The following is a 26,231-nucleotide window of genomic DNA, read 5'->3' as shown; positions in this document are numbered from 1 at the left end:
CCCGCAATGGAGTTCCATGAAATGGGAGAAGGAAATGAGGAGGCACTCTACACACTGCTACGGAGGGAACAGCAGGATACATTGTTAAAAGATAAAAGGAAGTCGGTAAAATGTGTATATCATGCTACCACTTATCTAAGAACAGAGCGTTGGGGAATAAAAATAAGGATAAATCAAAACAACAATTATCCATCAGGGAGAGAAGGAAAATGTGGAAGGGACAGAGATAGCAGACTTCTTTGAGCACACTTCTTCCTTTGTATGTTTGACTTTGGAGTTATGTGAATAACTTTATGTAACTATAAAAACAAAATGAAATTTAAAGAACAACAATCTCTTAAAAACCCTAAAGCAAAGGGAAATAAATGCACTAACTATATAGTGAGTTGGTTCCTCTCTAGGAATTATTTCAACTAACTTTAAAACACATATTAATTTGCCTATAAAGCCCTAGTGGGATATATTCTAAGAACAAAAAAAAAATTTTTAATAGTAAGCGGTTTTCAATAACCATATTATTTGTAGCAGTGTTAAGTACTATTATTCTGCACTATTATATATGTATTATGGGATTAAAGCAAATGAATAATTACATTGGAGTCATTTGAAAATGGGATTTGAGACATGGGGAAAAGATACAGATATAAAAGGAAAGAAAGACAGGATTAAATATAAAACCCAGATAAAAATTTGAATCGGAATTAGAAAGAATCTGCAATATATTTTATCTTCAAAAAAAGGGGGGGGGCCCATATTTCCTAACCTGTTCCCTGAAAAGGCCTAGGAATAGTAACCAACCTAGTAACAATGAACACCCAGCACCCAGTCAAAAAATGTCACTTCCCAATAAAACAATAAGGGCTCCTATGAGAAAAGTTTAATTCCAGATCAACGGCAGGGAATATACAAGATGAAACATTAAAATCATGTCATACCAGTTGAAAAAACCCTACCAAAAATCCCTGGGGTCCGTCTAGTCAAAAGGACAGAGAAGATGGCAGGAAGAGGCATCCTACCAGTCCCAAAAGGATAATTTAATCATCAGTAAGAATAAGTTCAACTGGTTAGCAGATAATAAGTAATTTAAAATCCACCGGTGACTGCTGGAAGATGCTGGGAAACCAACCTATTATTTTTGAAAACTGGTGAACAGAAGGAAGGAATTGAGCATTTATCTTGCCTTTCCTCTGTGCTTCTGATAATCAAATAGTTGGTGGTAAAGGGAAAGCTTCCTTTATTCACCTAATAAATGAAGGAATGACAGAGTATCACCATTTTAAAGGGTGGTTCTAAGTAATAAGTCATGGCTGCAAATCAGCATTACAAGGACACACATACTCCCTGGTCGACTACACAGCACCACCCATGCCAGGGGCAGAGGACTGAACTAGGATGATATTAAACTTCTAGGTTTAACTACTAATTTTCAAGATATGCGAAGGACAAGGGAACAAGTCTAATCACACATAAAGATGAAATCAGCCAAATCCAGACTATGGGACACCCTAATGGACAAGACACTCACCTTCTTCAATACATATATTGAGAGAAGGGGAAAAAATGAGAACAATATATGAATTAAAAGAGATTTAAGAGACCTATTAACCAATTGCAATGCATGGCTCTTATTTAGATTCCAATCTGAACTATAAGAAAAAAAAAAAGATATTTAAGGAAATCTGGACCAAGGGGTACTTAAGAAATTGCTAATTTTTATTAGGTATTACATACTGTGACTGTTTTCTGAAAGAGCTCTATCTTTGGGATATTAACAAATAAATGATAGATTTGTGATTTCAAAATAATGGTTGGAGAGGTGTGAAGGAGAATAAATGAAACAAGTTTGACCATAACTTGATATGTGTGAAAGCTGACTAATAAGAATAAGGGGATTTATTTTACTATTCTTTCTTGATTTTTACAAATGTTAATATTGCACCAAATAAAAAAAATTAAAATTTTAATAAGGAAAATATTGCCAATCCATAAAAAAGTCCTGTTACATTTGGTGCTCCAAAACATTTCTTTTTTAAAATAAAGCCCAATGAATATATTTAGAATCTGATATAAAATAAATGTAAGTATACAAGAATGTAAGCATACTAAACTTGTTCCTTTCCAAGAATTTAAGCATCTTTTACTTAAGAACCACTTTTTCTTGGTCACAGTGGCCTATGACTATGGGTTTCAAAACAAACATAAAGCCTTAACTTAGAATTTCATTGTTTTAGAATCGTCACTGCCTTAATGTTCAAACATTGATTTAAGTTCTCCCAGTAAAGGGTAAGTGGATATTTGTTTATGGCTTTTTTGTAAATATAAATGCAGTGATCTTTGGCTTTAAAAAATTTGTTTCTGGGGCGCCTGGGTGGCTCAGTCGTTAAGCGTCTGCCTTCGGCTCAGGTCATGATCTCAGGGTCCTGGGATCGAGCCCTGCATCGGGCTCCCTGCTCTGCGGGAGGCCTGCTTCTCCCTCTCCCACTCCCCCTGCTTGTGTTCCCTCTCTCGCTGTGTCTCTGTCAAATAAAAAAAAAAAATCTTAAAAAATTTGTTTCTGTGAAAATGTTTGTTAATCGAAGCCAATAGAGTTATTTACAGAACAACTGAGCATGTCTAGTTCTTCATGTACGAGAACTGTTTTCCCTCCCCAAACCTTAGTTACTTGAATTGTCCTAAGATTATTCGTAAAAACTGAAATTCAGTGATTAAAGTGAAGTGAGAATTCTAAACAAAACAAAACAAAAAAAACCCCACCACTTTTTCTATTATGGCAAGGAAAAAAAAATCAGTAAAATAAACTTTAGTACAAAGATCTCAAGACACAAAGAGGAAGAAAAAATGGGTGGGAAAATACAGTGGCAAGAGAGCAGAGAGAGGGACAGGTAGTCCAGTGGTACCAGGTTAGTACTGGATTCCCTGATTAAACCGTAACTGCTAGGCCTGAAGACACAGAATATATAGTTGGTGGTAGTCAGACCCACCTACTGGCCACACCAAGGCAAGGCTACACTTGAACAAGGCAGGCATTAAGGAGAATGTCCTCTTGCAGCTTCTTTTTGTCTGTCTCAGTTATAATCCTAGTCCTGAGATGAGACGTGCCTTCTAGAAATTAGATGCCCCTGATGGTTTCTACGTTTTGGTTTTAATATTCCTTCACTTCTTAATTTCTTTCTTATTACAGAGTTAAAATAGGTTCTTAAAAATATGAATGGCATACAAGGAATGCTCAAAATCCAGACAGAAAAATGAACAACTAAACAGACTACCTACACCTCAATATCCTTACGAACAGTCGCTGTGCCTCACATCTGCACTATGTGACGGCCACGTGGCTCACTCAAATGACAGCCCATGCCCATCACACTAAACCCACTTTCCTCACAGTTTAAAAATGGACAGTGACTCGATCCATGGCAATGACATGTAGAGACTACTAGAGACCTTCTGGAAGAATGTTCCTTGCTCTTAAGGGGAAAAGAAGGATGATCCCTTTTCCTCCTCTCAACATCTGCTGTATTTCATTCAAGGTAAGATCCACTAATATTTTAGTGCATTTAGAAAGGAGAAATGCTGCCAATTAAATTATAATCACACTACAGAATGTACAATGAAGTCTGATGTCAGAGATAATAAAATGTGAAGGAAAGAAGTACATCTTAGAATCAGTAAAATTCAGCTACCACCTAAGAAGGCAGCCGTGGGGGGACAGCGAGGCACCAGGAGAACGGTACAGAAGCTGAGCAGAGCCCTGGGCCTGCCTGACCAGGAGGTGATGATACACGAGATCATACACAGCCACAGGCAGCCAGAGTTTTCTAGTCCTGCCTGTCAAAGCATCCTGATACAGAGATATGGGGGGGTGGGGGCAAAGAGGGCACTAAGAGTCTTAGTAAACTGAATAAAGCACGAGAGGACACAGGTCACGACACAACAAGCTGCTGACCGACAAAGAGCCTAACCATCCCGCCTCTTCTGAAGGGCAGGGTTTTTTTAAAACTTACAATTCAAGTATGTAGTGACCAAATGTCCATAAATGAATGAATGTGTAAATGAAATGTGGTAGCCTTAAAAAGAAATTAAAGTCTGGTATGTGATACAACATGGCTGCACCCTGACGGTTTTATGTTAAGTAAAATAAGCCAGATGGAAGGACAAATACTGTGCAATTCCACTGATATGAAAAACCTAGAGGAGTCAGATATACAGAGACAAAGTAGAAGAGGGGTTGCCATGGGCTTGGGGAGAGGAAATGGGGAGTTAGTGTTTAATGGGGACAGAGTTTCAGTCTGGGAAGATAAAAAAGTTCTGGAGGTGGATGGTGGTGATGGTTGCACAACAATATGAATGTACCTAAAACCACTGAGCTGTACACCTAAAATTGTTCAGAATGGTAAATTTTACATTTTTAAAAGTTTTAATTTTTAAAAAGTATGCAGTGATCAGGGGAAAAAGAACCCTGCATTTACATAAAATTCCCTAAAGCATAACAATGATTCTAAATTGCTGCTTAACAGAATAAAGGACCAGCAGAATAATAAGAAATAAAACCCTATTGGAGAAGCTACTAAAATTTGCTTTACCTGATGGCTAGGACCAACACGAATTTCCCCCTGGGTGCTGTTCAGCCTCCTGTCATGAAAAGAGCAGAGCAGGTTAGCACCATATAGTCCTGGCATAAACATTCACACATTTTTTTCAAGACAAACAATTCACTTCAAATAAATGAGGGATAACAGAGGAAGAATTAAGTTCCCCACTATTTCTAGCGCTGCCCTATACATGCACACTCCCCCACCCCCCATACACATCTCTAAAATCTCTTTCCTCTAAAAGCCCCATTCCTGCAGCTTCCTGTCGTGAGTACCCATACCACTGTTCCTTCAGACCTCAGAGAGGTACATTCCAACAGAACAATCCCAGTACAGGTTTCTTCTTTTCAAAACATTTCACACGCCCTACTGTAAACCTTATTGAAAGATAAACAAGAGAACTATGGTTCCTAGCACACACACGGGGTCATTCATTCATTCAACAAATATTTATTAAGTACCTACTGTACACTCAAAACTGTCCTAGGTGTTGGGGATAAAGTAATGAGCAACACAATACCCCTACCTTATTAGAACTTATATTCTTATCTGGGTACAAAACAAAGAAACAAATAGTAGATCAGATGATAAAAGGGCCAAAGAATTAAGGAGATGGTAAATGATGAAATATTTTCACAGTTCTTTATACAAGATAGTCAGGAAAGGCCTTTGGGCCAAGGGCGGGGGGGGGGGGGGGGGGGGGCAGAGAGAAAGGTAGAGAGAGGATCACAAGCAGACCCCATGCCCAGCACAGAGCCCGATGAGGGGCTCGATCTCATGACCCCAAGACTATGACCTCAGCCAAAATCAAGAGTTGGATGCTCAACTGACTGAGCCATCCAGTCGTGTTCCAGAAAAGGCCTTCTTAATAAAAGCAAAAAAAAAGCAGAGATGAAAAAGGTGTGGGGATGAGCCCAGAAGATCTAGGAGGTGGAAGACTTCATCTTGTTTCTGTCTATGTCATTCCTACTGCACTTGCAAAGCTCACCCTCTCTTGCTTCAAATCCTAGCCATCCCAGGTTTCTTTTAGAAGCCTTTCCTGATCTCCTTCCCATTTCACCCCACAACTCCCCAAAGTGTGGATTGCCTTCCCCTTTCACTCCTTCATGAAATGCTTGTTGACTGTTTTGTCCCAGGCCTTGCACAGGGTACTCACAAGGTATATGGTGACGGACAAAGAAATACAGTCCCTGCCCTCCCGGGGCTTCGTTCCCAGCTCCTGGTTATCTCAACTCTGAGTCATGACTAACTGTGGGCGATCTCAGGCCACCCTTTCTGTGCCCAGGGACCAGTCTGTTGTGTTGTACAGCCACCTCTGAATCTCCAGCAGTGCTGGGGAGAGAGGGCTTTTACACGGTGAGAGCCGCCGATGGTGACTGGTAGACTTCGCCGTGCTGCAGAGCGTAACAGAGCAGCAAAGCACCGGAGATGCCACACGGTCTCGTGCTTGTCCTCCACAGAGCTGATAACCCTAACGTTATGTGTGAAGTTGTTAAAATGAATTCTGGAAAATGATTATTTCCTTCAGGTCTAATACTTTTTTCTTTTGACCCAACGGTTTCTCTCATGAAGAGTCTTATTTGGAGAAAGTGGGCAGTAGATAAAACAAAGGAAGGGAGAAGACTCAGAAAGGAAAGATGTGGCCCAGTTCTTAAGGAGCTTACACTCCAACTACCCAGGGAAGTATCATCCATCCCCAAAACACCAGAGCAGGTCCAATCACTACACTGGTAAGCACAAAACATCTCAGGAGAAACAGAATACAAAAATGCCAAGGGAAATGATCAAAATTAGGCAGGCTTCACAGGGAGACAACAGTGCATGCAGTGGTTAATTTCCAAAGAAACCTCTGAAGGGGAGCCCATCAGCAGGGCAAAACAGGACTTCCCAAGGGGGGAATAAAACCCTGCAGAGGTGGGACGGGACACGGTGGGAGAAAAGGTTGCATAAGTACAGTCTTTAATGTACAAAGCACCTTCATTTCCCCACTAGGGGAATGGCATGTTGAAAAACAAGCCAAAAGATGGAGTGTTCTAGTAGGTTCATGTAGGAACGACATGCTGTTTTAGGAGGTCTGAAAGGAATCAAACAGGCCACGAGGCTATTTTAATCATGAGTACTTTAAGAAAAACAAGCAGTCAGTGTTACTGACCATTTCCCTTCCAACTCGTTCCTTTCTGTTTCATAACTAGCTATGAGCAAAACTAGCTGCCAAAAGCTCTCCCCTGTATCTCTAAATAGTTTCCAAATGCTTGCCTGCCTACAAGCAGGTCTAGCCAAAATGTGTCATCTGAGAAGGTTTCAGCTGCAGCCCATCCAGTAACTTGTGCCCACAGCTCAACTTCCAGGTTCTTCTAGAAGGTCTATACTATGCTAAGGTTCTCAAGTGGATGCCTATGAAAGCATTTCCCCTTCACTGCTACACATGCACTGCTAAGTCCTTGATAATTCTAGAACAAACATTCCTGGTCTGTTTTTATTTTAGTCTTTTTCCTTTTTTATTTTTTGTGTGGTTTATTTTTTGTTTCTTCTTTTAATATTTTCATAAGCCAGTATTATCATATTTAGCTCAAAAATGTGTCACAATAATAAAACAAACACCAAATATCTTAGATCCCACTGGTTTGCATAAAATAGGTTAATAACTATACAAGTGAGACAAACAAGTGTACTGAGGATCTTAAGAGCCTAAATTGGAAATTGTTTCTCTCATTTTTGTTTCTATCAATGATGGGTACTAACAAGGTTAGTAGTTTTAAAAGCCCAAAATAAAATAACCTTTGAAAATTTAAAAATCAATATTTATAACAAAATTATTTCTTAATCATATTGATTAAAAATCAATATTTATAACAAAATTATTTCTTAATCATATAACAAAATTATTTCTTAATCAAATGTTAGGGTTTCTTATAGCAAGAAATACAACAAAATTATTTTGGAGGAGGATGAGGACCCCAGGTAAGCAGACAATTGTACGGGCCTACCATTTCCAGGAACTCCTGGATATAGAATATATATAATGGTGGAAATGCTCTTTTAGGTCCAAGATAAAGATAGCAACATGCCCCATTAGAGAGAACTGGATGCATCTGACAGAAAAACCGTCAGCATATGAAATGAAGATGAGCGACAAGAAGTAAGCTTTGTGGGAAATAGCCAGTACCCAGCCACATCTGCAATCCACCAAACAATCACCATCTCCCCTCCCTCTTCTGACAGCATCCAAACTCTACATTAAACTACATGTTCATCCCCTGCCTCACTGCCCCCTTCTTCCTGCAAGCTCCTCTCGTGGTCCAAACCGCCCTATCAGAGAATGACACTCTGCCAAGACTCATTTGGACATTTCCTACCACCCGTGCACCCACTATGGGACGGACTACAGGCTTCTAGAGTACAAGAACTGATACCCATCTTGTGTGTCCCCCAGAATCTAATACGCTCCCCGCCTGGCATTTTTATGCATTCAGGACAAATTTAAAGTTCCTTAGTGGCATGAATACTTCTAGATTACCAAGTTGTAACACTTGACAAAAATCACCAGCAATTATTATTTAAAAGGAGTATCAACAGCCTGTAGAAAACACTCTTAATAATCACATGCTGACCAGTACGTATTTCCTTTTACTTAACACAGCAATTTCCAAACTTTTGGTCTCAGAAATTCTTTACGGTCTTTAAATTACTCAGCATTCTAAGGAAGTTAGGTTTTTGAGAAATTTCAAAAAAATTTTTTTAAATAGCAGTAAGGCTATTACATATGAACATGTATCATTTATTTTTATAAAAAATAACTGTATTTAAACCAGAAAAAAACTTAATGAAAACAGAGGCACTGTTTTGCATTTCTGCAAATCTAGTCCACGACTTAACAGAAGACAGCCAGATTCTCATATCTGCTTCTACATTCAATCTGTTACAATAAGTTATTTTTTTTTATTAAGATTTTATTCATTTATTTGAGAGGCAGAGACAGAAACACTGCAAACAGGTGGAGGGGAAGAAGGGGGGGAGAGAGAATCTCAAGCAGATTCCTCACTGAACGCAGAGTTTGATGTGAGGCTTGATCCCACAACCCTGAGATGATGACCTGAGCCAAAATCAAGAGTCGGACACTTAACCTACTGAGCCACCCACATGCCCAGCAATATGTTATTTCAGTTAGAGTATATGAAGAAAACCTTGTCTCACAAAGATAATAATTGGAAATGGGAAGAATATTTTAATAGTCTTTTTGGCAATTATGGATATTATTTTTGATACTACCCCAAAACTCAACAAAGTGGTCATTTCTTAAAGGTTTTTACACAATGTGAATCTAAAACCTTATCTATGATCTTTTTGGACTCTTTTACGTTAAAAATCCATTAGTCTGTCTTGGCCTTTCAATGGGTCCTTCTACCTGGACGTGATTTTTGTGAAGTCATGCATAAGTTAGAAGGAAAATATTGGAGGGGCGCCTGGGTGGCTCAGTCGTTAAGCGTCTGCCTTCGGCTCAGGTCATGATCCCAGGGTCCTGGGATCGAGCCCCGCGTCGGGCTCCCTGCTCCGCGGGAAGCCTGCTTCTCCCTCTCCCACTCCCCTTGCTTGTGTTCCCTCTCTCGCTGTGTCTCGCTCTGTCAAATACGTAAATAAAATCTTTAAAAAAAAAAAGATTTTTTTTATTTATTTGGCAGAGAAAGAAACGGCTAGAGAGGGAACACAAGCAGGGAGAGTGGGAGAGGGAGAAGCAGGCTTCCCGCGGAGCAGGGAGCCCGACGCGGGGCTCGATCCCAGGACCCTGGGATCATGACCTGAGCCGAAGGCAGACGCTTAACGACTGAGCCACCCAGGCGCCCCAATAAATAAAATCTTAAAAAAAAAAAAAAAAAAAAAAAAAGAAGGAAAATATTGGATACCAGGTTATCCTTCAATTAGTAATGACGATAGTTAGCATGTAAGTACTTTTCTACTGTTCTAGGTGCTCTACAGTCTCATTTCTATGCATTCATTTAATTCAAATTTTGATATTAATGAAAGCATTAATAGTGACAGTCCCAGAAATACAAATCTTATTCTATCTTACATGTGAAACAACACAGCTACTGAAGAGGTTTCTGCTTGATGTACAGTGTTGCTTAATTAATACAGTAGGTCTGGGCAAAAACAGGATGGCCATCAATTAAGGAAGGAAAATCCAGACCAAGGATAGTGTAAATCCCAGTGAGGTCGGATAAAGGATACTACATACAAAATAAGAAACCAAAGACAGAAGTCATGTCCCAGGATAATGCAGGACAAATCTATGTACACCCTTGTCCTTGCCTCAGGGTTTTCACCTACATTATCTTAAATTCAGATATCCTGCAGTTGCATTATGAACACCAGCAAAATAATACTACTAGTTATCACTTACTAAGTACTATTTGTGCCAGGTATGTATGATTTCATTACTCTGTGACAACCCTATGAAGCAGTATCTCCACGTTATAGATAATAATGACAGTACTAATTCTAATATTAAGAAACATATATGGTGAACATTTACTATGTACCAGGCATTTTAAGCTAAGCAAATTCCACATATTTTCTTACCTAATCTTAAGGATGACCCTATAAGGAAGGTGCTATTATTACTTATCCAGACAAGGAAACTGAAGATGAGAGAGAATTATGAAACTGCCCAAGATTACACAGCTAACAAGTGGGAAGAAAAAACCAGATTCAAACTCAAGTTTAGTTGACTCCAAAGTCAGAACTCCTACATGGCAGAGAGATTAAGTTACTGAACCAAAATAACATAATTACAAATAGAACAAGTATGAGAAACCATATCCTTATCTTCATTTCAAGCATCAAAGACAGAATTATGAGAAAGAGTTTCTTTTTAGTTTGAAAATCATGTTAAAAGAGAAAACCTATAGGGGCACCTGGGTGGCTCGGTTAAGCGTCTGACTCTTGATTTCAGCTCAGGTCATGATCTCAGGGTCGGGAGATTAACCCCCAAATTGGGCTCTGCACTGAGTGTGGAGCCTGGAGCCTGCTTAAGATTCTCTCTCTCCTTCTCCCTCTGCCCCACCCCCACCTCGCAAGTGCACATTCTCTCTCCCTTTCTCTAAAAAAAAATTTTTTTTAAATGAGAAAACCTATCAAAGTTAACGTCTAATTTATATAACATTGCCAAAATAATAAAATTATAGAAACAGAACAGATTAGTGGTTGCCAGGTGTTAGGAATGGGGGATGGGTAGAGAGGTGAGGGAGTGAGAAGTCTGTATGGCAACAGAACAGACATGACGATGGCGCTGGTCACATAAAGCTACACTGACTGACTGCACACACACATTTTACTAATGTTGTATCCAGGTTCTGATGTTATACTAGACTTATACACAACGGGAGAAGTGAGTGAATGGCACATAGGAGCAGTGTGTAGTATCTTGCAACTTCCTGTGAATCTAAAAAATTAAAAGTTTTTAAAAAGTCTAAAGAATTGGTTGACTGAATAATGTATTACAGATAGACTGGAGAGACGAAAGCTAGACATGAGAAAAGCTAATTAAATGGCCAAAAGATTCCCCTAAGATGTACTGTAGACAGCTGAACAAGTAACAGAAGAAAGAATGCCACAGTTAAGGAGAAAGGACATTCAAGGAACTAACTCAAGTCACATAAATTCTTTTTTCCCTGTATTTACTAAGGATTCTGGTTTGGGGTCATCCTTTCTGAGACATCCCTGTGAATCATACTACCAAAAAAAAAGAAAAAAAAAAATTGACACCATCCTCACCAGCAAGGAAGAATTTCTCTGTGAGGTTAATGTAAATAATATATGTTTTTCAAAACAGCTGAGGTTCAGTCCCCATTATTCTACAGATCTTCGCTTTGGGCTATGAAAATACAGTCCCAGAAGCCAAATTACAACAATAATGACAAGTCATTGTGTTTATTCCTTGAGTATTGAAAGAAAGAAAGAAAGAAAGAAAGAAAGAAAGAAAGAAAGAAAGAAAGAAAGAAAGAAAAGAAAAGAAAAGAAAAGAAAGATACATTGTATATGAAATCTGATACAAAAGAAATGCATGTAACAAAGCAGTATCCATGGCAACTACAACTTAATATTTCAGTCCTCTTCAGCTGCAGTGGATTAAATAAAATGACAAGATGTTCCCTTTAAAAAGTAACCTGTTACCATGGAAACGTTTTAGTCTAAGAAGTAAACAGGGAATGGACAGAAAGGGGCAGGAAGCCTGTAACTGAATATCAAAAAGGGAGAAGCATCCATGCAAAGGAGATGAGAGAGCCGGCTGGCCAGATGCAGGCTGGGAGAGGCAAGTGTCTCTGAAGGAACATTCACTCAAGACACCCAAATAGCTCTAAAAGAGTGTGGTAATTGCTTACGACAAGGACTTGGGTCTACAGGGGAAGAAGAGGGACAAGAGCACAGGGTCCAGGGGAGAAGACATGAGCTGGTAGAACAGAGCCCTGTCACAGGGAGCTGGCATGAGTTCTCATCCTAAACCCAGACCTGGTCCCCAATCCAAGCCCAGAACATCACAGCAGTGTGGCCTACAGCCCATTCCCCAAAGTCTGGGACTGCATAACTCTCCAGTTGGACCCCTTCTCTGTGGCTGGTGTCACGCATGAATGAAATCACTATGCAATTTTCCTTTACCTTTCCTTCAGATCACAAGGCTCAGAGAAGAGGTAATTTTTACCTTTCCCATAAAGTGTTCAGTTGAGCAGGAAGACTGACATGAAATCAATACAAAGAAGACTCTAGAAATTCTACTACTCACTAGCTCATTCAGAAAGTGATCACAGAAATGGACTGTAGGTCCAGAATGAAATACAACAAATTTTGGGAAAATTGAAAGGCAATTTATCAGAATCACTTTTTTTTTTTTAAAGACTTTATTTATTTGTGAGAGAGAGAGAGCATGAGCAGGTGAGGGGCAGAGGAAGAAAACAGACATCCCGCTGAGCAGGGAGCCCAACGCAAGGCTTGATCAGGGGACACGGGGCTCGATCTGGGAACTCCAGGATCACGACCTGAGCCAAAGACAGACGCTTAACTGACTGAGCCAACCAGGCGCCCCCAGAATCAGTCTTTTTTTAAGAAGGGTTGTGGGCAGGAGAGAAAACAAGGAAATCTAGAATAGCATGCTGGGTTTCTCAGATTTCAGCATGAACACACATTTCCAAAGCAAATTTTTTTTTTTAAAGATTTACTTATTTATTTTAGAGACAGAGAGAGAGCGTGGGGGGAGGGGGAGAGGGACAGCAGCACAGTCCTGCGGCACAGTAGCCACTGCTATTATTAGCTCCCAGTATTGGCAACAGACGACAACAGGAGCTAATTCCCCTACCAGGAGTTCCCAAAGCACCACCTACCTCTCCTCAACTCTTACCACAGGTGTGATTTTTTACCTATTTTGCATGATTTTATATTTATTTTGTGTAATTATTTCCTTCAATGTCCTGCCCTTAGACTGAAAGCACCATGCAAGTAAGGAACCAAGTCTGTTTTTACCTCTCCATTATATCCAAGGGCCCACTGGCACTCACTATATTCTAATATTTTACACTACATACAAGTATACTCCAATATTTTATTTTATTTTTTTAAACCTATTGTCATTTTATTTATTTATTTTTTAAAGATTTTATTTATTTATTTGTCAGAGAGAGAGACAGAACACAAGCAGGGGGAGAGGCAGGCAGAGGGACAAGCAGGCTTCCCGCCGAGCAAGGAGCCCGATGTGGGACTCAATCCCAGGACCCTGGGATCATGACCTGAGCCGAAGGCAGCCGCTCAACCGACTGAGCCACCCAGGCGTCCCTACTCCAATATTTTAATTCAACTATTGTTTAGCCATAGATAGCAACTAAGCACTTTGGTACGAAATTAAATCAAGTAACCTGTGATAGAAGGCTAGCCCTCCTGCCTAGCAGGAAGGATATTTTGAATGAATATTGGTTTATTGAGAGAGAGAGAGAGAGAGAACCCATCAACAGTTGAAAGAGTTAATGTTTCAAGTTCATACACAAATACAAAGGTCAAGACAGAAACTCTTCAAAATCCCGAATTATAATATTCTACATTTTCTCTGATGGAAAGTTCCTTAGAGACCATGTGATCTAATCTTCTAGCTTAACAGAAGGAACCAAGGCCTGAGGAGATAAAGGTGCTCTTTCAAGGGGTCATAGTGAGTAAATTATGGAGGAGTCCAGGCCACAGAAGTAGCTCTCCTTCCACAGAGTACCCCCTAAATGTAAGTAAGAGTCCAAAACTAAAATTTAGGCATTGGCTGAGGAACAAGAAGAATTTTCATGCTGACAATAAGATGCAGTAAATGTGGCCTCTATACAAAGTATGTAACATCAGGAAAAAAATGGTTTAAAAAAAAATTTTTTTAACAACATATGAGAAAGGCTCTCATTTCAAAGTGGTAATCACTGCCCAACACAAAGCTATACATACATAAATGATGATTTAGAAAACAGACTTATTATTTTAATCCCACTGTGATTGAAATAATTTATAAAGCAGCAATATTTGAAGATTAAGCCGATCTCCTGACCAAAAATATTGCTAGCTTTCTGCACACTGAAATCAAACTTTATAAAAACAGAAATGTAGCATCCCCAGAAAAAGAGGGCCATTGGACTATGAGTATGTCTTCAATGCATGTGTGAATGTCTCTTTGTTCCCAGTGGGAAGTCTCTGGGAAATACTATGAAAAACATGACCATTGCATTATGCCTCTTCACTGTGATGGTGTGGGTATGGGGGGAGGAGAGGGGAAAGGTGAGGGCAGGGAGGAAGAACACAGCCTTCACAGCATTAACACACACACACACACACATCAGAGAGATAAGAAAAGAACGTTTAGTGCTGAACTCACCGAACATTTTATATGACATGGGAGTAAAGCTTCTTAAAAAAAAATTTTTTTTTCAGGAAATATAAAGAAAAATATAAGACACCCAAAGGGCAAGAGAAGAAAGGAGATCAATAAACGGTGGTTAAACATATTGGCCACTAATTTAATTACCATAATTCCCAACACAACTCCTGACACTGTCTTAAACAGACTGACCAAAAACTATAGATGTTGTTGAGATAACCATACTTATATGAGACTGTAGACTTGGCCTTTGAATTAATAACAATAATACACTGAGCAATTAAGTGCCAAGCAGTTTCATACTGTTTTCACCCCATCTTTATAACAACTGTGAGAAATTATACTTATTTTATTGGAGATTTGGTCATATGGAGATATGGCCCATGAGAAAACGGAGATTCAGAGGAGCCAAGAAACTCATGCAATGTCACTAATGAGGTGGCATTTGAACCATACCATCTAACTCTAAATCTAGTCTTTTCTCTTACAGTAAACGCCACTCATATTCAACATATTTATGCCAAAGGCCCATCTGGCAGGCACTCTGAAAGAGACTAAGGCTACAAACACAGATGTAGCCCACACCCCAGAAGACAATCCAATGGTCACAAATAAATGTATAATTCAGAGAACTTTGATAGAAATAATATCTAATTGTCTTAATTGAATTAAAATGAGCTGTTGTAGCTTAGAACAAAAGTATCAAGAATATACAACACAAGAATAGATTAATTTTCTTTCAGATCTGCTTTAAAGATATGTTCAGGAACCAGTATCCTCCCCTGTCACAAACTGCTCAATACAGATGATCATCAGTTTGGGAGGAGACTCATGAATGCACACAAATTCGTGAATTTCATTATTTCAAATCTCCCTTTAGCCTGTATTTTCTATTTTCTCTCTCATTCTGGATGACATTTTTTTTAATGGCTTTAGAATAAATGCTTCTCTGGTAGAAAGATAGCTCATTTCAGTTAACGACCAAAAAGTAAAGTGGAAAATGAAAAATGAATTCAGAAGGAAAGAGGATCAGAAACAATGAACAACTGGAAAATCACAGACATGGCAAACATCAGGTCTTAGGTGTACCAGAGTCTTCCAATCTAATACATCAGACAAGAACCTAGGACGTGGTCAAAACTGGAGCTATGTTATTAGCAGATTCACAGGCTCTGAAAAATTTATGTTTTACATAAGAGGAACCCTTTAAATGTAAGCCTCAACCTTGGATTCTGATTCAAGATTCTAATATAATGACAAAAAAAGCTAATAAAGGATAATATTTTGGTGAACTTTTACTTTTATGTTCTTCTGGAAACATAAGCTGTCCATATTCACCAACATTTCCTGATACTCTGAGGTACAAGAGGAGGGGAGCGATAAGCCAAAATGAAACTAACAAGCATCTTTCCAATGTCCAAGCTGGGCAGACCCTGGACAACTTCACTGACCAAGAGAAGAATGTCCCACGTGCTGTTCCTTCACCTCTGCCACCACCAGACAAGCACAGAAGCCCCAAAGCGAGAGATGGCTAGTCAACAAATAACATTCCAAAAATATTTTCCCAAGACAGGGAAATACAGAACAAATGCACACTACACAAGGAACGGTGCTTGTGACTTACTTTACCTGATCTGAAACACAGAAATTTGACTCTAAACAGCCAGCAGTGGTCACTACAAGTCCTCACCATCTAAACAGGTGGCTGCATACAAGCTCACAAGGGCACATTTGTATTAGGCCAGGCCAGCTAGCCAGCTAGCCAGACCAGCGGGAGGAACCTGCCCAGAGCTGATTCATGAGTACAGCTTCCTAGTCACACTTTGTTTGCTAAATATAAAAAAAAAAAGTTGAAGAAGTAAAGGCCCTAGAAAAGAAAGGCAGTCCACAATGGTTTTCTAGACAAGTATGGTCCTGACTCAAATGAGGATTTTCTGAAACAAGTCTGGAGTGTTAAGTGCCTCCGAGCCCAGATCCTCTTGTCCGGAGAGACGGTAATTTTAGACTTACAAGAGAAAAGCAGAAAGGAAGAGTATTGTAAATGGAGTGAATTAAGAAAAGTTCCAGAAGCAATACTACACGGTATGGGGAAAAACTGCCCAAAACCCCCAAATGCAATGTTCAAATAAATGTGATCATAATTGGGAAGACAGCCCTCATATCAATGGAGAACAAAACTAAAACTAGTAATCAATGCACTAGTTCTAAATTCATCTCCTTATCACAATCCCCAAACTGAACCTGCTGGAAGCCAGATGATACTTCAGTAATATTGTCCGTGGCTAGAATTTACCATTAGCCTTCCTTACAACTTTCCACCAAATCAGGGTCCTCCTCTGACAAGAGGTGAGCACGCACAGCTCCACATTCATATTACACGATGAAGAGTTTATGCTCAGAATCTCTCCCTGTATCACCAACATCCCATGAATTTCCTCACTATCCTATGAGCACTTATCAGCTGCACATTCTTGCACATCATGTGCTTCCACCTTCCAACCTCCCAAATGCACAAAACTTAAGTGTCACTTCAAAATTTTTTCCAACTTTCATCAGAAGAAAAAAGCGGAGAGGAAACAAAGAGTAACAACTAATACAATTTGCCAACTTCACGTATCATCTACTTGGGTAAGAACTGAACTTGTCTTAAACCTGAGTATTATGATTGGCTCCCTACATTAACCATGGTAAGAGCCATCTGTCTGAGCCCTGGATACAAACGGGACACACAAAGCGCGTAACTCCCCGTCACAGAAAGGACTGGTGCAGGGCCCATCAGGCAGTGGGCACAGAATCTGGCCTGGTCAGTGCCTCCACTTCTCCAGCATCAACTCCTCTTTTTACTCCTCTCCTACCGAATGTACAGGTCACACGACAAAATACACATACACCACAAATGCCACCTTCTGCTAAAACAAATAAAATAAAGAAACAAAATAACTGGAACCTTAACTTCTATCACAAATGTCACTGCACACAATTTTTTTCTTAATTGTCAAGACATTTCCCATAAACTCTGAAAAGAATGGACTCTTTCCTTTTGAAACAACAGAAAATGATGTGACATAACCTTTTATTTCTTTAAAAAAAATCATTTTAAGGTGATAATGTTGCAACCATGATCCACAATTACTTCCTGCATACGTCAAAACGTATACACTATTTCATCTTCAGACTTCAGAAACAGATCACAAGAAATATAATTTGCTCTGGCAAACAGGCTCTCAATCAAAACAAGTTCCACCCACCTTCAAAGCAACCAATAGCTGCCCACCTACCACCCTTCCTAAAACATCCAAACAGAGCTGCTCTCGGGCCCAGGCATTCCCTACCAGCCACACAGCACCAGAACAGCCTGCAGGTTTGTTCTGCAGGTGCCTGAAGGCAAACAAGCTCAGCACCAGGCATCCATGCAGGACTCAGGTTAAAGCTGTACCCGGAGAGGAAAGGGGAAGGGAAAGGGGAAAGGGACAGGGACAGCAGGATCCACAACGTTCTCCATTTGCTAATGCATCTCCGGGCAGACCCCATTCTTAGCTCTGATTTCACGCTTCGCAACACCACCTACATGGCCAGCCAGGGCTGAATTAAAGGCTCTTAGGAACATGCACTATGAATGATGAAATGATTCATAAACATCTTCAGAAGTGAGAAAGAGCAGCAAAAACCATCACTGTTTCGGTGAGGCCAGAGGAAGAGAGCCTACCTGCAGGGGCTGAATGGATCATCCATGACTAATAGAGGCTCTGGTGAGTCTAGCTGTATCCCTGAACCTCTACTTACTGTTAAAACTCTGCCCTTTTCTACTCTAACAACTCAAAATGGAGGCACATGCAGTCTGAGAGACCTCATAGAGCTTTCACTGAGCTTGTGCTATGACCTAAGCCTTCACGCAGAACGCAGAAACTTCCCCCTCACACTGACAGGACTGAGCATGTGCTGTGACCCTCCCTCATCCATACACTGTCTCTCAACGCAATCAATCTCAACCCTGCTGTTTCCGTAAATAAAGCCCAGCCAACAGACTCTGCAGCTTCTCCCTGCATACCAAGCTAGTGTGCAGGGAAGTGGGGCCTTAGAAAGGGGATCTGAGACAGCCAACACCAGGGAACTCGGCAAGCCACACCATCTATCGAGAGGCTTCAGAGAACTGCCCTGCTCTGACAAGACAACAGCAAGTTTTGTCTTTTTTAATTGTGGTTTTATTTTTTTTTAAGATTTTATTTATTTGACAGAGACAGACACAGCGAGAGAGGGAACACAAGCAGGGGGAGTGGGAGAAGGAGAAGCAAGCTTCCCACCAAGCAGAAAGCCCGATGCGGGGCTCCATCCCAGGACCCTGAGATCATGACCTGAGCTGAAGGCAGACGCTTAACGACTGAGCCACCCAGGCGCCCCTTAATTGTGGTTTTAAATAGCAAGGTCTTCAAGAAGGAATAGAATCAAAAGATACAGATATGACCATACATAGGATTAATTAACAGAAACTACAGCACATTTATAAACATAGTAGTAGCTACTTAAGGGGAACAACCCCACAAATTTCGTTTTGAAAACTTTGTAAACATTTGGGAAAAAAAGCCACACAAACAATTCTGGCAAAGCTGTGGAGTTCTGGGTACTGTCATAGCTACAAACGCAGTACAGACAGTAAAGAAAGAGTATCTGAAGAATACTGTATTCTATGAAAAAAGCTTAATCTCTCTTAAATAAGAAGCTCTAAAATTGCCTAAATAATAAAAACATTTCCCAAAGAGGTACTAATCCAGTCAGGTATGTCTAGCTTGAAAAACATACTTCTAACACTAACAAGGGCAGGAAAGTCCAAATCAAGAGGTCAAAGAACACCATGCCACAGATACTCAAGCACCTAAAAATCTCATTTGAGATCTCCTGATTCAAAGGTTTAGGCAATTCTTTATAGCATTGCCCACGAAGCTAACTTCATTTAAAATTTAATCAGAAAAGATTTCTAAAGCCACGTCAGCAAGGCCATGCCATGCTAGTCATACTGAGTGCTATGAAGTATTCATATTGTCCACAGCACCAGCCAAGACATTTTCTGTTACAATCTTTAAAAACACACACTTTATGCCTCTCCCCACAACCTCCACCTCCAACAAAAAGGCAAAGTGGGTTGTCCACCCCGTAAGATAGCCTAGTTTGGTATGTGTACACAAGCGTGTTTCCATTTGCAAACTAAGAGATGATTCTATGTATGATTCCTTATAGTTACAATTAAAAAAGAAAAATAAGACCATGAAACTCCTGAAAATGTATAAAGGACAAGACAGAGTAGGAAAAAGCAGTGCTAACTGTGTTTCCCACAAATGTAACAGAGTGTGAAGAAATTAAAGACCTGCTTAAGAGAGTACTCCATGTCCTCAAGATTCCTAAAATAAATGTGGAATCCATTCCATTTCCTTAGTACTCCTGTTTTTGCTATCAAATAAACTAAATTCTGAGACTATGATTAAAAAACTCTCATCTTACTGAAAATGTCATTTATACAACACGAGAAATGCCAAATACACTTAAGTAAGTTTTGCTTTTGACCCAGCACCTGAATCAAGTATCTACAGCTTGGAAGACCACTTTCCCTATTGGGAAAAGTCTGTCCCCAGACGTGTGAGACCAGAAACAGTCTGAAGAAAAAGGCTCTCTAAAACAGAAGCAATTGAATTGCCTAGAAGCCAAATAGCACGACTATGACTATCAAAGTATTTCCTTCAAAAGCGCATTTTTTCAAAACTACCGAATCCCATGGAAAATGCTCCCTTGGAGAAATCAATGTAAAATAATAATTTAATAAATTCATCATTATTCTGAAAAACCACAGGAGCTGTTCCATGAAACATAGCATAAAAATGTTTATTATGATAGCAATTCAAGAAGTGTAAACTATAATTCTAGTCCCACCAAATACCTTGAGTGACACTAAGGGCAAGCCATCAAAACCCTATGACCTTTTCTCCAAACACTGGGTCCCGCAATGGCCGAGGCCTCCTTCAACACCCTCTTGGTCGTCTTTCCTGCCACTCACCTCATAGCTGTCCTCTGCACGCCCCTCGGGCAGACCCCCAGCCCCGTCTCTCCTCAGTGGTGGTACGCCCCAGGGCTCACCTCACTCTGCAGTTCTCTTCTCTTGTGCGTGGAGAATTCACCCACTCACCCACAATCCCAGCCAGAGCCTCTCTGGAGAGACCTCCATACCGGGAACAGCTGGGAAACCTCAGAGAACGCCGTTCTCCTCTTGCTGCCCCCTAACTCATTCAGCTTTTTCTGGGGCGCCTCATCTCTCTTGACGGATGATATGCTCTTTGGGGGCAAGGACAGTTATCAAAATCATCTTTACTGGAACCACCCAAATCTCTTCTTTTGTACCTCAAAAAAAAATACATCTGAAGCACTGAGAAGGGCAAAATAACACTTAAGATAATCATTCCCTGGCAGAACTTACAAAACCTAAAACTAAAAATGAGGAAACATCAAACAAACCCGAACTGAAGGATATTCAACAAAACTGGCTTTCTAACTCATCAAAAATGTTAATGCCATGACAAAAGAAAAAAAAGCCAAAAACATGTTGTGAAAAATGCTATATATAATATGCTATATATAGCTAAATATGGACTATATTAGATTAAATGGTATTATATCAATGTCACCTTTTCTGATTTTGCTAACCATATCATGATTATGTAAGAGAATGTCCTTGTTCTTGAGAAATACACATTGAAATATTTAGGGAGAAAGAAGCTTGATGCTGTAATTCATTCCTAAATAGTTCAGGGAAAGAAAACAGAAAAATGAAGCAAAGATGGTTAATACAGAGAATAACTCGGCAAAAAACAGAAATAATAAAGTAAATCTGTAATAAAGTTAAAAAGATATATAATACATAAAATAAAATCAGTAAGAATAAATTAATTAAGCAAATACTACAAAATGTTAACAACTGGTGAACTGGATGAAAGATATATACAGGAGTTATATGTAGTAACATCAAAACTCTTGAGTTATGTACATAAAATATTTAAAATTTTAAATTTATATATATATAATATATATATATATAATATATATATATATATAAAAAACACCTACTTGTACTAGTAAGCCTTCAATCATCGGTCCTCATGGAATCTGGAGACTGGACACATGACTGGCAACGAGTGACCTGCCATGCTACCTGCTTCCACGTGCTCTAACCCCCAGACTGAATCACTTAACACCCAACTTTGAGTTCAATCCAACCTCAGAACATGAGGTCAGTTCTCCTCCTCAGAGAAAATCGAGGAGCCCTGAAACCTAGTGGCTTGGTAATTAAGTAAGCCAATGTGCCATTTTAACATAAATTCCAATTCTAGAAATGGGCTCTGTTTCCATTGAGCAAGCCCTATCTTACACTGAGGACCACCCTCTGACTCTACTCAGTACTTCCAAGCCCCTAAAACCTGGGCCTTATTTTCTCCACGGTTGTCTGGACCACTAGATGTCTGCTTACTGCTGCTAACCATCCGCCTAGACCTCATTCCTGCCCCATTTCCTTGCCACCTGGGTGCTTGAGGAATACGCACACATGATTGGCACATAGGCTGCCCATGTGCTTCCTTCTGTGGCCTCTACTGCTAGGTCTTCCCCCAAGTCCTGTGATCCCAAGTACTTCACACTGTCTCCGGATCTTAGACCTTCCTCTCTCCTGATTCATCCCTTAGTGAACAACACTTGAACGATTAACATTTTTGAATAGATTAAAAGTGAGCTGAGAATGTGAAATGAATATACTATGTTAATGGATTCTTTCTAAAATTAAAAAGGTTTATTACATAAAAACTGACTGAAAAACTATTTTGTCCACTGTCATACTTAGTTTTTCATGAGCAGAAAATTTATCAAATGTAAAGTAAGAACTATAAGTTTTAAAGAGGTTTTTACTTACCAGAAATATAAAAATGTTTAAAATGTTTTATTTACTAACAACAACTTGTAAAGTAAAAGCAAGGAAAACTTAACATTCAGGCAACTCTAGAGAAAAACACTTGCTGGGAAAAAAGATATTCTGTTTGACTTTTAATGAGTACTAACTTCACATCAAGAGAAGGGAAGCATTTAGAAACAGTGTGGTTAAATTTTATTTTCTAATTGTCCCTCGTGTGTGGAAATGTGGAAATGGAGCTGAGCGTTATACATGCTGCTCTGATTTCCAGCAAACATGCTGATTTATCCTATCAGTTCTAACTATCTGTTCACATGCTTTCTCAGAGTTTCTATGGCAAAAACTATTATACCATTTTACAAAGGTTCATTTCTTCATCCCCAATTCTCACACATTTTCATGTATTAATGGACATGGGACTCTTTTTTTTTTTTTTTTAACTTTAGAGCGATACTTCTAACACTCTGCCTTTAAGTATAGTGCTTGTTGTAGATTTCTGTTTAATTATTCAGTCACAACAGGGAAGCTTCATTCTATGGTTACTTTGGTAAGAGTCCCCTCCCCCAACATGGACTAGTTGTTGACTTTCAACAACTGTTTTTCTCAACATCAAGATGAGTATATAGTTCTTCTTCATCATGTTAAAGTGGTAAGCTATATTAACAGATAAATTTTTAAACCAGTCTTGTGTTCTATAAACCCAACTTGAGTAAGTAGATTTTTCATGCTTTGCCAGATTCCATTTTCTAATATTTTATTTAAACATCTTACATGCATGTTCCTAAGTAAGACTGACCTATAAATTTTACTTCTTAATCTGGTTTTGTATAAAGGTTTAACTAGCTTCATAAAATGACGCAGGGAACCTATACCATCTTTCTCTGTTCCCTGGAACACTGGTAAAGTTTACTTATAAAGCCACAGTCTAATTTTTAAATTATTTTTGGTCTAATGAGAAGAAAAAGAAATGTCCTGTACAAATTGTGAAAATGCCTTTAAAGGAGAAAAGGCATGCATTTTTTTACCCACTTCTTCCTTCCAGCCTGAAATCTGGATGTCACGGCTACCATTCGACTGACACCCTGAGTACGAGGTAAAAGTTGAAGTTAAGGATAGGTCCCTGATGGTTGTGGAGCCCCACACCCACCTAGGATTGCTTCTTCTCAAACTCTGCTTACATGGGAGGGAAATAAAGGTTCTATTTTGTTTCAGTCTATTATATAGTCTCTCTGATAGTTCTAGTGCTGAAGTTCTCAGGTGTATATCTTACCGTTTATCTGACTCAAGTTGATGGCACATGGTTTCTTCCAACACTTTGTAATTTTTAACAGTGCATTTGGCATTCAAACATATATTACCTGTATATCTCCTACAAGTTCTTGAATGAGAAAATGCCTGTTGGAGGCTCAATGGCCCAAGACCACTTTTTACATTATCTTCTCATCCTAGAGTTCTCATATTTTTCAAGAATGTAAATTCATGTCCCAACTGTCATGGGGGCAAAGCCCAAAGTTATGAATTATACGGGAAATTCTCCCTCTATTCCTCCCTCTTCTTTTCTGTGCTTAGAGTCCCAGTCCCAAATAGGTTTCTCTATCATTTCCCTCTAATTCCGGATATATCACCTAGCCCACCCTTTCACTGAAGAACAGACCTTTGATGGTCCTAACTTGGTAGAGGGCTCTCAGTTCCAACTCCCTAACCCCCTAAGATCAAGACCCCATCTCCTATACCTGGTGGGTGTTAAAGGCAAGACCCTTTGGTTAAGGAGACAGTAACTAACCCAACCTCCTCTCATCATGGGCTGATGATCAGCTTAATGCTTTACTTGACAGTTTCTCTTAATTCGTGCAAGCTGAGCTCTGCATTTAAAAGTTCTGTCATATTTTATTCAACACTGGTAGATGTTTACTGGCAAAGGGCTTTTGAAATTATCAAATCTGATTTTTTTGTCCTATCTTATTAAAGTTCTTATATTTTAAAAAAAAGTTCTTATATCCTCAGTAGGGCTGCGTTTCCAAATATACATGTACTCTCAACCATTTCCAACACTTGCCATCTGACATAAACATTGTTAAGAGTTCGAATGTGATGGCAGAGGAAAAGCAAACAAAAAATTATTTATACCTAGTTCCAGCTTCTTGTCCTCAAAAGCTATACAAACACCATGAGCTGTGATGAATGGACAACTTCACTAAAACAGAAGTAGATTTTGAAATGTATGAAATCCAAATTAACTGAAATAAAGGAGATCTACATTGTTACCTTTCAGCTGAAGTATAAAGATTTATTTGAAAAAAGATGGTCACAATGTTGTTTAGAATAACCAAATACTGGAAAACCATAAATGTTCAACAAGATGGGAACAGATAATTATGAGACATCCACACGATGGTAGATAAGATGCTCATTACAAATGTTTGTAAAAAACGTTTAATGACATGGTACTATGTTCATAATAAAAGAAAATGAATAAAGGAATGCATGATCATATGTATATTATGTGTAAACAATATTTTAATTATAATCTTAATACATACACGTACACCTATATACACATCCACATAGGTGTAAACTGAAGGGGAAAAACACAAACATGGATTATACAATTATATATCATTTCAGTTTGCTTCTTTAACTTTTGTACTTGTCAAGTTATTTTCTAGTGAGCACATATCTTTCTCTTCATTAGAAAAGCTTCAAGTTATTTTCCAACACAGCCAGAAGAAAATGAGGTTGTATGAGTCAATCTATGATAAAATCATCAATGTTAAGAGCACAGGCTTTGAGTCAAACAGGCTTGGGGTTTCCTGTTTAGTAACTAACTGTATGCCTTAGGCAATTCTTTAATATAACACCAATTTTCTCATTTGTAAAATAAAGGTAATGCCAACCTCACTGAGCTTTTATGGGAACTAAACAATCAAGCATGGAGTAAGTATTGACTGTGAGCAAGTAGCAGTTGTTCTCCCGTGGGCCCTGAAAAGAAGATGTTACAATTTGATTCCTTGAGATCACACTTTCTTAAGAAATACCAAATGCTAAATCTACTAAAGATACAGTTCAAGATATCAAAACCCATCCATGTGTGGGAGAGAGCAGAGTCAGTGATACAAAACTGAAGTAAAGATATTAAGGATTATGAAATATGGTTTCTGACTCTTAAAGATGAGAATTACAAATAAGGAAAAAACTAGAAGGAACCCTATGGTATTGGATTAGATGTGGAGAATTTGGTATGAATCCATGGACACACACACACTGATACAGAAATATAGATGTAAAAGTTTGCATACCTCCTTTTCCTCCGCTTTCCTCCTCCCTCCCCCACCTAACACACCCTAGCTGTTTACTCAGAGGCCTGACAGCAGTGACAGGAAGTAATGACCACACCTAGGTATCATTCTCCAAAATCTAGGACAATTTGACCTAAAAATGAGTAATGATAGTAAGAGATTATATAAACAACTGAATAAAATAGGAAGCCATTAATCCACCTAGTGTAAATAAATGAATAAAATGAAAGTTTCATGGGAAGAGGCTATTTATACATAGTCTCAAAGCAACCTTCCACAAAATGGTCAATAATTATCAAAGGAAAAAGAGAAATTCTACAATTGCAAAGTCTGGCAAACAGCACCTTATTCAACTGATTAAAGTAAACATTACCAGCCATGAGACAAAAATTATGATAGAATGTAGAAAAAAAGAAGACATGACTTCTGTGCTATCCCTGTCAAAGATACATCATCTAAATCTAATAAGGAAACATCATAAATGTAAACTGAGAGACAGTCTACAAAATACCCTATAA

General features: G+C 39.1%; 1 protein-coding gene across 5 annotated transcripts in view; it reads right to left on the bottom strand.

Annotated features, from left to right (window-relative positions):
* RERE (arginine-glutamic acid dipeptide repeats) overlaps positions 1-26,231 on the bottom strand; it is a 415,425-nt gene that overhangs the window by 125,076 nt on the left and 264,118 nt on the right. For 4 of the 5 annotated variants that reach the window (XM_032394228.1, XM_032394236.1, XM_032394219.1 and 1 more), the window contains one exon: positions 4,581-4,629. In XM_032394228.1, the coding sequence (XP_032250119.1) occupies positions 4,581-4,629 (49 nt within the window). Of the gene's footprint in view, positions 1-4,580; positions 4,630-18,184; positions 18,694-26,231 lie in introns of those variants that run through there. The other variant, XM_032394255.1, reaches the window with a different exon arrangement.

This window comes from Phoca vitulina, unplaced genomic scaffold, assembly GCF_004348235.1.
Source record: "Phoca vitulina isolate PV1807 unplaced genomic scaffold, GSC_HSeal_1.0 scaffold2, whole genome shotgun sequence".
Lineage (NCBI taxonomy): Eukaryota > Metazoa > Chordata > Mammalia > Carnivora > Phocidae > Phoca > Phoca vitulina.
The sequence above is the reverse complement of the archived record's forward strand: the minus strand, read 5'-3'. Positions and strand labels throughout refer to the sequence as shown.